The following is a 15,000-nucleotide window of genomic DNA, read 5'->3' as shown; positions in this document are numbered from 1 at the left end:
AGGGGGGAGGGGCTAACCAGAAACAGGGGACCGAAGAAAATACTTCTTCTTCCCTTTTTTCGGAGGAAGAGGTGGATCCGAGCAAAATCGACGAAACAGAAAAGCTACGAGTGACTGGAAAGAAAAAAAAAAAATAAAGGGCGAATTCCACTTTCGTTTTAAAGAGACATACTATAAAAATAGACCGGTTTATGAAACTTCTTATCTGGATGGGAATCAAGAAAGTTCGAAGTTAGAAATATTAAAAAAAAAAGAAGATAAATATTTATTATGGATTGAAAACCTCTTGTGACACTTCTTTTGATTCTAAACGATGGAATCGACCTTTGCGATATATAAAAATGACCGGGTTGAAAATGCTATAAAAATGAAATGTCACAATATTTTTTTATACATGTCAGTGATGGAAAAGAAAAAATATCTTTTACGTATCCACCCAGTTTAGCAACTTTTGGGGAAATGATACAAAAAAAAATATATTTTTTCACACCAGAAAAATGGTTTTCTGATGAATTGTATACTGATTGGAGTTTTATCAATGAACTAAAAAGAAGAAATTTGAGTAAGGAGTTTATAAAAAGAGTCGAATCTTTAGATAAGGAATCTTTTGATCTGGGCATACTTGAAAAAAGGACTCGATTCTCTAATAATGAAACTAAACGAGAATACTTGCCTAAACTATATGATCCTTTCTTGCATGGACCCTACCGCGGAAGAATCAAAAAATGGGGTTCCCCTTTAAGCATAAATCAAACTTATAAAAAAAACACGGATCCATTTTGGATAAATAAGATTCATGCTCTACTTCTTACTACTGATTATCACGACCTTGAACAGACACTAGATACACTCAATATAAAATCATTAGCAACAGAAAAGAACTCTCTTTATTGACATTGACAGAAGATGAACAGGGAAATATCGATTCCGAGGATCGAGTCAAAATTTTGAAATTTTTATTCAATATAGTTATAACTAATCCCAACAATCAAACAATTAGAAAAAAATCTATTGGAATAAAAGAAATAAGTAAAAAAGTTCCTCGATGGTCATACAAATTAATCGACGATTTAGAACAACAGGAGGGAGAAAACGAGGAAAATGTAACAGCAGAGCATGAAATTCGTTCAAGAAAATCCAAGCGCGTCGTGATTTTTACTAATAACCAGGCAAACGCCGATACTTATACTAATACCAAGGATGCTAATGATCCTGATCAAACAGACGAAGTGGCTTTGATACGCTATTCGCAACAATCGGATTTTCGGCGCGACATAATAAAGGGTTCCATGCGTGCCCAAAGGCGTAAAACAATTACTTGGGAGCTGTTTCAAGCAAATGTACATTCCCCTTTTTGGACAGAGTAGACAAACCACTCTTTTTTCTTTTGATATTTCTGGACCGCTGAAACGAATATCTCGAAATTGGATATGTAAAACAAAGAATCAAAATTTCTGATTATACAGAAAAAAGATCGAGAAAAAGACGAGGCCAAAAGAGAAAATACAAAAGAGAAGAGAAAATGAGGATAGAAATAGCAGAAGCTTGGGATAGTCTTTTACTTGCTCAAGTAATAAGGGGCTCCGTGTTAATAACCCAATCAATTCTTAGAAAATATATTATATTACCTTCACTGATAATAGTTAAAAACATTGCCCGTATGTTATTATTTCAATTTCCTGAGTGGTCTGAGGATTTAACGGATTGAATCGAGAAATGCATGTTAAATGCACTTATAATGGTGTTCAATTATCCGAAACAGAATTTCCAAAAAACTGGTTAACAGACGGTATTCAGATAAAGATCCTATTTCCTTTTTGCCTGAAACCTTGGCACAGATTTAAACTACAACCCTCTCATAAAGATCCAATGAAAAAAAAGAAAGGTCAAAAGAATGATTTTTGCTTTTTAACAGTTTGGGGAATGGAAACTGAACTACCTTTCGGCTCTCCTCGAAAACGGCGTTCGTTTTTTGAGCCTATTTTTAAAGAACTAAAAAAAAAAATAAAAAAATGGAAAACGAAATGTTTTATAGCTTTAACAATTTTAAAAGAAAAAACTAAATTGTTTCGAAAAGCTTCAAAAGAAACAAAAAAATGTATCACTCAAAGCATTCTATTTCTAAAAGGAATAATAAAAGAACTTTCAAAAATAAATCCAATTCCATTTTTTGGGTTGAGAGAACCATATGAATTGGGCGAAACTAAAAAGGATTCGATAATCAGTAATAAGATGATTCACAAATCATCCCTTCAAATTCAATCTATGGCGTGGACAAATTATTCATTAACCGAAAAAAAAATAAAAGATCTGACTAAGAGAACAAACACAATCAAAAATCAAATACAAAAAATTCTAATTATAAAAGACAAGAAAAACGAATTTCTAACTCAAGAAATAAATAGTAGTTCTAACAAAATAAGTTATCAGGATAAAATATTAGAATCATCAAAAAAATTTTGGCAAATAGTAAAAAGAAGAAATATTCGATTAATCCGGAAATTCTATTTTTTTATAAATTTTTTCATTGAAAAGATATACATGGATATTCTTCTATATATCATTAATATTCCAAGAACCAATACCCAACTTTTTCTTGAATCAACAAAAAAAATGATTGAGAACTTCATTCACAATAATGAAGCAAATCAAGAAAGAATTAATAAAACAACTAAAAATACAACTCATTTTATTTCAACTATAAAAACCTCACTTTCTTCACTTTCTAATATTAGTATTAGAAATAAAATGAAAAAGCTTTTGTGACTTATCCTCCTCTCACAAGCATATGTATTTTACAAATTATCACAAACCCAAGTTATTAGTTTTTATAAATTCAAACCTATCCTTCAATATCATGGAACATCTCTTTTTCTTAAAAATGAAATAAAAGATTATTTTGAAGAACGGGGAGTATCTCATTCCAGATTAAGACATCATTATGGGTTAAGACAGAAAATTGTTTGGCATTCTGGAATGAATGAATGGAAAAACTGGTTAAGGAGTCGTTATCAATACGATTTAGTTCAGAATAGATGGCTAAAATTAGGACCAGGACAATGGCGAAATAGAGTCAATCAACACTATCTGGCTCAAAATAAACATTTAACAAAATGGGATTCAGATGAAAAAGAAAGATTAATTCATTACGAAAAAAAATGATTTTCAAGCGAACTCATTACTAACTCAAGAATATAAACTGAATCAAGAACAAAAATATAAAAAATCTAATTTTAAAAAACACTATGGATATGATTTTTTATCATATAAATCTATTAATTATCAAGATAAGAGGGACCCGTATGCTTATGGATCACCATTCCAAGTAAATAAGAGGAAGAGAGTTCTTATCATTACAACATGGATAAACAAAATTTTTTTGATACACTGAGGGATATCCCCATCCATAATTATCTAGGAGAAGGCGATATCCTAGATGCTATGGGGAATTTTTCGCACAGAAAGTTTTTTAATTGGAGAATTCTTGATTTTTGTCTTAGAAATAAGGTCGATATTGAGTCCTGGGTCGATACCAGTACCAAGAGTAAGAAAAATATTAAGACTGTGGTTAAGAATTATCAAATAATTGATAAAATGGACCTTTTTTATTTCACAATTTATCAAGATCAAGAAAGCAACCCATCCAATAAAAAAGGAAGCCATTTTGATTGGATGGGACTGAATGAAGAAATACTAAGTCATCCTATACCGAATCTAGAACTTTGGTTCTTCCCAGAATTTGTGCTGCTATATAATGCATATAAGGTTAAACCATGGATCATACCAATAAAATTACTTCTTTTCAATTTTAATGGAAATAGGAACATTAATAAAAATATTATTGAAAATAAAAAAAGGGACTCCCTTATAGCACCAAACGAAAAACAAATTATTGGATTAGAGAATCGAAATCAAGAAGAAAAGAACCCATAGGTGAAGGGGGTCTTGTATCAGATGCACAAAAACAAGGAAATTTTAAATCCGTTCTCTCAAACCAAGAAAAAGATGTTGAAGAAGATTATGATAAATCAGACAAAAAAAAACGTAGAAAGAAAAAGCAATACAAGAGCAACACGGAAGCAGAGCTTGATTTCTTCCTAAAAAGGTATTTGCGTTTTCAATTGAGATGGGATGATTCTTTAAATCAAAGAATAATCAATAATATCAAAGTATATTGCCTCCTGCTTAGACTGATAAATCCAAACGAAATTGTTATATCCTCTATTCAACGGGGAGAGATGAATCTGGATATTTTGATGATTCAGAAGGATTTAACTCTTAGAGAATTAATGAAAAAAGGAATATTGATTATCGATCCAGTTCGTCTGTCGGTAAAAATGATGGACAATTTATTCTATATCAAACTATAAGTATTTTGTTGGTTCATAAAATAAACACCAAATTAATCAAAGATACCAAGAAAAAACTATATTGATAAAAATCATTTTATGAATTTATTGCAAGACATCAAAAGATGACTGAAAATAAAGACAAAAATCATTATGATTTGTTTGTTCCTGAAAATATTTTATCCCCTAACCACCGGCGAGAATTGCGAATTCGAATTTCTTTCAATTCCAGGGATAAAAATGGTATGCATAGAAATGCAGTATTTTTAAATAATGTAAAAAACTGTGGTCAAGTTTTGACTAAAAACAAACATCTTGATAGTGATAAAAAGAAACTAATTAAATTAAAGTTCTTTCTTTGGCCCAATTATCGATTAGAAGATTTAGCTTGTATGAATCGATATTGGTTTAATACTAATAACGGCAGTCGTTTCAGTATGATAAGGATCCGTATGTATCCGCGTCTGAAAATTCGTTAATGGTACATTTTAATGGTACATTTTCCCCTATATTATGTATGTATCGTGACGGGTATATGAAAACAAATAGATGGTCACAAGGATTGTCTTACATTTTATTCTGATACACGATACTAATTTAATGACATACATATCAATTAGATCGACAAATGAATCAACAAAATCCTCTTATTTGAACTCTAAAATTTTCTCTTTTGTAGAAATCTCTCACTCTTTTGTATCCCTATACGAATCAAATCGAAACCCGGATTGATTAATTTTATTTGAAAAAAAAAATGATAAAGTTCATAACGAACTTAAAATCATCGTGTATATCAAAATGACTGGTATTATTATTACTGATCAGTAAAATTCACATTCAAAAAAAGGGGGAAATTTTTTGGTTTTATGGTAAAAAATTCATTCATCTCAGTTATTTTTCAAGAAAAAAAAGAAGAAAACAGGGGGTCTGCTGAATTTCAAATAGTTAGTTTCACCAATAAGATACGAAGACTTACTTCACATTTGGAATTGCACAAAAAAGACTATTTATCTCAGAGAGGTCTACGTAAAATTCTAGGAAAACGTCAACGACTGCTATCTTATTTATCAAAGACAAATAAAATACGTTATAAAGAATTAATTGGTGAGTTGGATATTCGGGAATCAAAAAATCGTTAATTTGCAAATTTTGAATTAGTCGATTTATTAGATTTTCATTTTGATGTACTTGTTTTCGTTTTCAACAATTCATGTAAGAATGAATCGAGGAAAAACTTATGAATCTATCAGCTACAGAAAAAGACCTTATGATAGTCAATATGGGGCCTCACCACCCATCAATGCATGGTGTTCTTCGTCTCATCGTTACTCTAGATGGTGAAGATGTTGTTGACTGTGAACCAATATTAGGTTATTTACACAGAGGAATGGAAAAAATTGCGGAAAACCGAACAATTATACAATATTTGCCTTATGTAACGCGTTGGGATTATTTAGCCACTATGTTCACGGAAGCAATAACCGTAAATGGACCAGAACAGTTGGGGAATATTCAAGTCCCTAAAAGGGCCAGCTATATCAGAGTAATTATGTTGGAGTTGAGTCGTATAGCTTCTCATCTATTATGGCTTGGACCTTTTATGGCAGATATTGGTGCACAGACCCCCTTTTTCTATATTTTCAGAGAAAGAGAATTAGTATATGATCTATTCGAAGCTGCCACCGGTATGAGAATGATGCATAATTATTTTCGTATCGGAGGAGTGGCGGCCGATCTACCTTACGGCTGGCTAGATAAATGTTTGGATTTCTGTGATTATTTTTTAACAGGAATTGTTGAATATCAAAAACTTATTACGCGAAATCCTATTTTTTTAGAACGAGTTGAAGGGATAGGCGTTATTGGTGGAGAAGAAGCAATAAATTGGGGTTTATCCGGCCCAATGCTACGAGCATCTGGAATCAAATGGGATCTTCGGAAAGTTGATCATTATGAGTGTTACGACGAATTTGATTGGGAAATCCAGTGGCAAAAAGAAGGAGATTCATTAGCTCGTTATTTAGTCCGAATCAGTGAAATGACGGAATCTATAAAAATAATTCAACAGGCCCTGGAAGGAATTCCGGGTGGTCCCTATGAGAATTTAGAAATCCGATGCTTTGATCGAGAAAGGGATCCAGAATGGAATGATTTTGAATATCGATTCATTAGTAAAAAACCTTCTCCCACATTTGAATTACTGAGACAAGAACTTTATGCGAGAATGGAAGCCCCAAAGGGAGAATTAGGAATTTTTCTGATAGGGGATCAAAGCGGTTTTCCTTGGAGATGGAAAATTCGCCCGCCGGGTTTTATCAATTTGCAAATTCTTCCTCAGTTAGTTAAAAGAATGAAATTGGCTGATATTATGACGATACTAGGTAGCATAGATATCATTATGGGAGAAGTGGATCGTTGAAATGATAATTTATACGACAGAAGTAGAAGATATCAATTCCTTTTACACATTGGAATCTTTAAAAGAGGTCTATGGGATCATATGGATGTTGGTCCCTATTTTGACTCTTGTATTGGGAATCACAATAGGTGTACTAGTAATTGTATGGTTAGAAAGAGAAATATCTGCAGGAATACAACAACGTATTGGGCCTGAATATGCCGGTCCTTTGGGCATTCTTCAAGCGCTAGCAGATGGAACAAAACTGCTTTTCAAAGAAAATATTCTTCCATCTAGAGGCAATACTCGTTTATTTAGTATTGGACCGGCTATAGCAGTCATATCAATTTTACTAAGTTTTTCAGTAATTCCTTTTAGCTCTCGCCTTATTTTAGCCGATCTCAATATCGGTATTTTTTTATGGATTGCCATTTCAAGTATTGCTCCCGTTGGACTTCTTATGTCAGGATACGGATCAAATAATAAATATTCCTTTTTAGGTGGTCTGCGAGCTGCTGCTCAATCGATTAGTTATGAAATACCATTAACTCTATGTGTTTTATCAATATCTCTACGTGCGATTCGTTGAACTAGAAACTTTTATTTTACCTATTCCTTTCGTTCTAGAAAATAAGTTGAGTTGATAAACTAAATTAGATAGTTATATATGAGTGAAAGAAAGCAGCTTATAAATTCGCAGTAAATTAAACAAAAAAATAGAATCTCATTTCCTATGTACAAAAGTTAAGTGGAAGAAAACGTAAGCGGAAGAAGTCTTTACCCCAAGACGGGTTGATTAGTCAATCTAGCTTGAAGCGGGCTCAAAAGATCAACTGTATAGAGTTTTCGCTATCCTTTGTATGGATTCCCATACATGTATTGCTAAACAAACGGGGATTGAACAAAAACGAGTGGATGGTTAGGAACACCAAAATACATAAAGGATTGGTAATGGAGATTATGTAAATTATATAAAAAGAGACTTCTGGATAACATAAAAAGAATACTAATTGGGGCTTTAAATTCGTAGAAATGACTAGGCAGTACTCCCCATGATTCCGGTCCAGAGTATCCTCCTATCTGCCGATTAAAGTAATGACTATCAGGAACGAAATAATCCTTTACTATTTTTTAGTTTAAGCCCCATTCGTGGTTTTATCAGATCCGAAAGCAGAATAGGAACGAAAAAGAAACAATAAAGAATAAAAAAGAAATCTTTTTTTTTATTCTTTCTTTCATAGATATAGAGAGATCTAATCCGTGTCATGATTTATGAGCTAATGGAATGTTTCATTTTTTTCGTAATAGAAAACAATGGGTTGAAATATCTATTGATATTCTACAAGAAGTATTTTATTGAAGGCTTAAGTTATTACTCAACAAATAAAAATTGAAATTATGAATGGGCGAGATCAATTCAGAAGCACTTTTTTTTTATTCTTCAGAATATAGCAGACGGAATTCCATTGGTATAATTTTGGACCTTCCAATCTATTTTTTCTCTATCTATTCTACAACCATACGAAGATAAATAATACTGATTCGGTCCTAAAATTTATTTGTGACCCACGAGGAGCCGTATGAGGTGAAAATCTCATGTACGGTTTTGGACTAGCGATGTAAACAGTGATGTTATCATCGACTATAATTATCTAACAGTTCAAGTACAGTTGATATAGTTGAGGCGCAATCAAAATATGGTTTTTGGGGATGGAATTTGTGGCGTCAGCCAATAGGGTTTATCGTTTTTCTAATTTCTTCTCTAGCGGAATGCGAGAGATTACCTTTTGATTTACCAGAAGCGGAGGAAGAATTAGTAGCAGGGTATCAAACCGAATATTCAGGTATCAAATTTGGTTTATTTTACGTTGCTTCCTATCTAAATCTATTACTTTCTTCGTTATTTGTAACAGTTCTTTACTTGGGGGGTTGGAATATTTCCATTCCGTACGTATTCGCCCCTGAGCTATTTGAAATAAATAAAATAAATGGAATCATTGGAACGACAATTGGTATCTTTATTACATTAGCTAAAACTTATTTGTTTTTGTTTATTTCTATCGCAACACGATGGACTTTACCTAGGTTAAGAATGGACCAATTATTAAATCTCGGGTGGAAATTTCTTTTACCCATTTCTCTCGGTAATCTATTATTAACAACTTCTTTCCAACTTCTTTCACTGTAAAGAAAAAAAGAATCTGAGATTCATGACTTGGTTCAAACAAGAGAAAGAAACAAACATAAAATTATTCATAGATATTCACGATATGTTCCCTATGGTAACTGGGTTCATGAATTATGGCCACCAAACAGTCCGAGCAGCAAGGTACATTGGTCAAGGTTTCATGATTACCTTATCCCACGCAAATCGTTTACCCGTAACTATTCAATATCCTTATGAAAAATTAATCACATCAGAGCGTTTCCGCGGACGAATCCATTTTGAATTTGATAAATGCATTGCTTGTGAAGTATGTGTTCGTGTATGCCCTATAGATCTACCCGTTGTTGATTGGAAATTTGAAACGGATATTCGAAAAAAACGATTGCTTAATTACAGTATTGATTTCGGAATTTGTATATTTTGTGGTAACTGCGTTGAGTATTGTCCAACAAATTGTTTATCAATGACTGAAGAATATGAACTTTCTACTTACGACCGTCACGAATTGAATTATAATCAAATTGCTTTGGGCCGTTTACCAATGTCAGTAATTGACGATTATACAATTCGAACAATTTTGAATTCAATTCAAAGAAAAACTCAGTAAGTAAACCTCCTGTTCTATTAAAGTAAAGAGAAATTTCCCATTCATTCTTTTAAGGTTCCGTTTTGGTTTAAGTTAAAAGACTGTTTGGTTTGAATTAAAAAAAGAATGAGGCCTTTGGTCAATAAATAAAAATTCAATTACAAATTAACAGGTTGATAAGAATTTCGGATTCCTTTTTATTGAAAATTAAAATATATTAATATATTCGTAATTATTTCGAAATATATAGTTTCAAAAAACAAAATACCCTTTTCTTTTGAACAAAAAAGAATCAAAAACGAAACTATCCAATAATTGTGCTTAGAGCAATTCACGCCTAATAGATTAGGATTTTATTCAATTAGGAACGTATCATAAAAAAAAATTCCTGGTCGGGTCAATAAGATCATGAAAAGCATTTCGATTTATTTATCTCTTATTTTACACAGAATGGATTTGCCTGGACCAATACACGATTTTCTTTTAGTTTTTCTGGGATCGGGTCTTATATTAGGAGGCCTGGGAGTGGTATTACTTACCAATCCAATTTATTCTGCCTTTTCATTGGGATTGGTTCTTGTTTGTATATCCTTATTTTATATTCTCTCAAATTCTCATTTTGTAGCTGCTGCCCAGCTCCTTATTTATGTGGGAGCCATAAATGTTTTAATCCTATTTGCTGTGATGTTCATGAATGGTTCAGAATATTATAAAGATTTTAATCTGTGGACCATTGGGAATGGCCTTACTTCGTTGGTTTGTACAAGTATTCTTGTTTCGCTAATTACTACTATATTAGATACATCATGGTACGGGATTATTTGGACTACAAGATCAAATCAAATTATAGAACAAGATTTGATAAGTAATAGTCAACAAATTGGAATTCATTTAGCAACCGATTTTTTTCTTCCATTTGAATTCATTTCAATAATTCTTTTAGTTGCTTTGATAGGTGCAATTGCTGTGGCTCGTCAGTAATAAATCTTTCTAACTAGGAATAGCAAGCAATCAAAATGAAACCTTTTTCTGTTTTTTCTGTCTTATCGCATCCATTTTCTTTGAATTCTATTTGAATATTGCTCGTGTATAAAATAGAAATTCGTTGATTCGATATATTTCCAATAGATTCTTTTTTTGTTATACTCTAGTCAATCAAATCTGTTGAATTATTGTTCATATTAATAATGAATCGAAATTGATAAGGAGTTGGTCAATGATGCTCGAACATATACTTGTTTTGAGTGCCTATTTATTTTCTATCGGTATTTATGGATTGATCACGAGTCGAAATATGGTTAGGGCCCTTATGTGTCTTGAACTTATACTGAATGCGGTTAATATAAATTTTGTAACATTTTCTGATTTTTTTGATAGTCGGCAATTAAAGGGAAATATTTTCTCAATTTTTGTTATAGCTATTGCAGCCGCTGAAGCAGCTATTGGATCAGCTATTGTGTCCTCGATTTATCGTAACAGAAAATCAACGCGTATCAATCAATCAACTTTGTTGAATAAGTAATATTAATAATATTAAATTATAAGATTCACCAATTTGAATTAGCATGTACAATATGTTGGAATCTACATCATGTTTTCGAAAACGTAAGAAATCAAAGTATCTTGGTCCTTTCTTATGAGTTGATCCCGAAGGAAATTGATTAGAAAATTTCTGGTAAATCGTTGATTCATCTGGTGTTTAACTATATTTATTTACAAGTTTACTAGATTGAAATTTTATGATGTTCAAAAATTTATAGATCCCATGTCACATTCAGTAAAAATTTATGATACATGTATTGGGTGTACTCAATGTGTCCGAGCCTGCCCCACCGATGTGTTAGAAATGATACCTTGGGATGGATGTAAAGCTAAGCAAATTGCTTCCGCTCCAAGAACAGAAGATTGTGTTGGTTGTAAGAGATGTGAATCCGCTTGTCCAACGGATTTCTTGAGCGTTCGAGTTTATTTATGGCATGAAACAACTCGAAGTATGGGTCTAGCTTATTGATACGGTCCAGAAAACCCTAGTTGAATACATTTTGAATCCATTTGATTTTTTTTACTGAAAAAACCCGTGCTCAAAAAAAACCTTTTTGAGCACGGGTTTTTCTGGTCCAAGTGTATCTTGTCTTTACCACGAATTATTTTCCTTGGTTAACAATAATTGTATTTTTACCAATATCTGCAGGTTCTTTACTTTTCTTTCTTCCTCATAAAGGAAATAAGCTAATTAAGTGGTATACAATATGTATATGCATTCTCGAACTCCTTCTAACAACCTATGCATTTTGTTATCATTTCCGATTGGACGATCCATTAATCCAGCTGGCGGAAGATTATAAATGGATAAATTTTTTTGATTTTTACTGGAGATTGGGAATAGATGGACTTTCTATAGGGCCCATTTTACTGACAGGATTTATCACCACTTTAGCGACTTTGGCGGCTTGGCCAGTTACTCGAGATTCGCGATTATTTCATTTCCTGATGCTAGCAATGTACAGTGGTCAAATAGGATCATTTTCTTCTCGAGACCTTTTACTTTTTTCATCATGTGGGAGTTCGAATTAATTCCCGTTTATCTACTTCTATCCATGTGGGGGGGAAAGAAACGTCTGTACTCGGCTACAAAATTTATTTTGTACACCGCAGGGGGTTCCGTTTTTCTATTAATAGGAGTTTTGGGTCTCGGTTTATACGGTTCTAATGAACCAACATTAAATTTTGAAACATTAGCTAATCAATCCTATCCTGTCGCACTGGAAATAATATTCTATATTGGATTTCTTATTGCTTTTGCTGTCAAATCGCCGATTATACCCTTACATACGTGGTTACCGGATACCCACGGGGAGGCCCATTACAGTACTTGTATGCTTCTAGCCGGAATTTTATTAAAAATGGGAGCATATGGATTAGTTCGGATCAATATGGAATTATTACCCCATGCGCATTCCATATTTTCTCCCTGGTTGATAATAGTGGGTACAATGCAAATAATTTATGCAGCTTCAACATCTCTTGGTCAACGGAATTTAAAAAAAAGAATAGCCTATTCCTCCGTATCTCATATGGGTTTCATAATTATAGGAATTGGTTCGATAACTGATACGGGACTCAACGGAGCTATTTTACAAATAATATCTCATGGCTTTATCGGTGCTGCACTTTTTTTCTTGGCAGGAACGAGTTATGATAGAATGCGTCTTGTTTATCTCGACGAAATGGGCGGAATGGCCGTTTCGATTCCCAAAATATTTACGATGTTCAGTATCTTATCCATGGCTTCTCTTGCATTACCGGGCATGAGTGGTTTTGTTGCAGAATTGATAGTCTTTTTTGGAATAATTACCAGCCAAAAATATTTTTTAATGCCAAAAATACTAATTACTTTCGTAATGGCAATTGGAATGATATTAACTCCTATTTATTCATTATCTATGTCACGTCAAATGTTCTATGGATACAAGCTATTTAATGCTCCAAGTTCTTATTTTTTTGATTCTGGACCACGAGAGTTATTTGTTTCGATCTCTATCTTTCTACCAGTAATAGGTATTGGTATTTATCCGGATTTCGTTCTCTCATTATCAGGTGAGAAAGTCGAAACTATTCTATATAATTATTTTTATAGATAGTTTTCATGAATAAAAAAATCAAATCCTATGGTTTTTAAAATTGGTCGTTGTACAATGAAAAGGAAAAAAAAGAAGTCTTTTTTCTTCTCTTAAGTTTAAGTTAAGTAAAAAAGGTAAAAGCATTAAATTGAATTTTAATCAGACATCTTTGGCTTTTGTTAGAACCTTTTGAATCAAGTAGTGGAGCGATTCAAAAGGTTCTTGACAGCTTACAATAAGTTTTCTTATACTTATATATAATATATACGCCGTCCTGTGTTAGTATTTGTTAGGCCTAGCCTCTTTATTCAATTCAATTAGATGTTAATTTAATGTAAATGAACCATAACTATGTAAACCTATTCCTAATAGATTGACCCCAAAATAGCATATCCAAATTATAAGAAATCCCATAGAAGCCACAAGTGCGGAATTTACACCTTCCAAATTTGTTCGGGTATGGAAATAAATCGCGAATACGGTCCAAGTAATAAACGCCCAAGTTTCCTTGGGGTCCCAATTCCAATATGATCCCCACGCCTCATTAGCCCATACGGCTCCCGAAAGAATTCCTATGGTTAAAAAGATAAACCCGAGACTAATAATACGATAACTCCAACGATCCAATTGTTGAGTCAATTGATATCTGTAATAATTTTTAGAAGAAAGAAAATAAGTGTTTAGTAAAACATTGCTTCTTTCATTCATGTATTGGATTTTCCCAAACGAAAATGAAAAATTATTGTTTTCACCAATAATCTTTATGGCCTTTCGAAATGTAATGACTAGAAGAGCTACTGATAATAATGATCCACATAAAAGAGCTGCATAGCCTAATACCATCATACTTACGTGCATCATTAACCACTGGGATTGGAGAGCAGGTGCTAATATTGCAGATTGATGCATTTTGGTTAAAAGACCCGAAGTGGCAAAGCCTTGGGTAAAAATAGCACTTGGTGCGGTTATTGCACTTAAATTATTTTTGCGCTTTTTAAATTTTAAATAGGAAACCATATGAATAAGGGAGAAACCCCATGAAAGAAAGATTAATGATTCATATAAATCACTTAATGGGAAATGTCCTGAATAAATCCAACGAGTGACTAATAATCCTGTTATACAGAAAAAGGTGACTATCATGCCCTTTTCTGATGAATCATATAGTCCTACGACTTCATCTACTAATAAGAATAAGGTTAAAAAATGAATTGTAATTACAATTGAAACGACTGAAAAAGATATATGAGTTAATATATGCTCTAAAGTTGAAAAATCATAAAAATTATGAAAAAGCCTGGGTTTCAAGATTTTATGGAATGGAAATCAGGAATGAAATTCATTTTCATTATAGGACTTATTCTATCTCTTTTAGAAGATACTATGCCGCCACTCGGACTCGAACCGAGATGCTCTAGCACTGCTTCCTAAGAGCAGCGTGTCTACCGATTTCACCATAGCGGCTTGCTCGAAATCATAATAACCCATTTTTTAGTCAATCGTCGAGATTGAAGGTGAAGGGGTCAATTCAATGTAAAATGTCAAATTTGTTAGGAAGCATTTAATTTTTTATTGATAAATAACAACTCGTTGAAATAGCAATTTGAAGGTTCAAAAGGAATCTTTAGTATTTATTGTATCATTTTATTTATTTAATTATCCTTTCTATTTAATTAGGTCGTCAATAGAGATTTTTTAGTTTGTGTTTTCCTAAAAGAGAACTCCTTTATTGGAACTAAACTAACTAGTTGTAACTTCAATTCATAGATAAAATTCAACAAAACAAAAAAGGGTTCTTTATCATTTTCATTTTTTAATGATTCATTTCTCATTCTTTTGTATGATTTTTATGAATCTATAAAAAACTATAAAAAAATGCT

At 32.5% G+C, this 15,000-nt stretch overlaps 2 protein-coding genes across 2 annotated transcripts in view; both read left to right on the top strand.

Moving 5' to 3' along the window:
• Positions 1–256, top strand: part of LOC128288644 (protein TIC 214-like) — a 1,082-nt gene extending 826 nt beyond the window's left edge. The window contains exon 1 of the mRNA XM_053024911.1: positions 1–256. This exon is cut by the window's left edge and continues 826 nt beyond it. Coding sequence (XP_052880871.1) covers positions 1–137 — 137 coding nt within the window. The 3' untranslated portion in view covers positions 138–256.
• Positions 257–276: 20 nt separating this feature from the next.
• Positions 277–8,553, top strand: LOC128288643 (NAD(P)H-quinone oxidoreductase subunit H, chloroplastic-like). The gene has a single exon (XM_053024910.1). The coding sequence runs from the start codon at positions 5,587–5,589 to the stop codon at positions 6,766–6,768; it is 1,182 nt and encodes a 393-aa protein (XP_052880870.1). The 5' UTR covers positions 277–5,586; the 3' UTR covers positions 6,769–8,553.
• Positions 8,554–15,000: the final 6,447 nt, after the last annotated feature.

Source organism: Gossypium arboreum, unplaced genomic scaffold (assembly GCF_025698485.1).
Source record: "Gossypium arboreum isolate Shixiya-1 unplaced genomic scaffold, ASM2569848v2 Contig00245, whole genome shotgun sequence".
In the NCBI taxonomy this organism is placed as follows: domain Eukaryota; kingdom Viridiplantae; phylum Streptophyta; class Magnoliopsida; order Malvales; family Malvaceae; genus Gossypium; species Gossypium arboreum.
The sequence above is the reverse complement of the archived record's forward strand: the minus strand, read 5'-3'. Positions and strand labels throughout refer to the sequence as shown.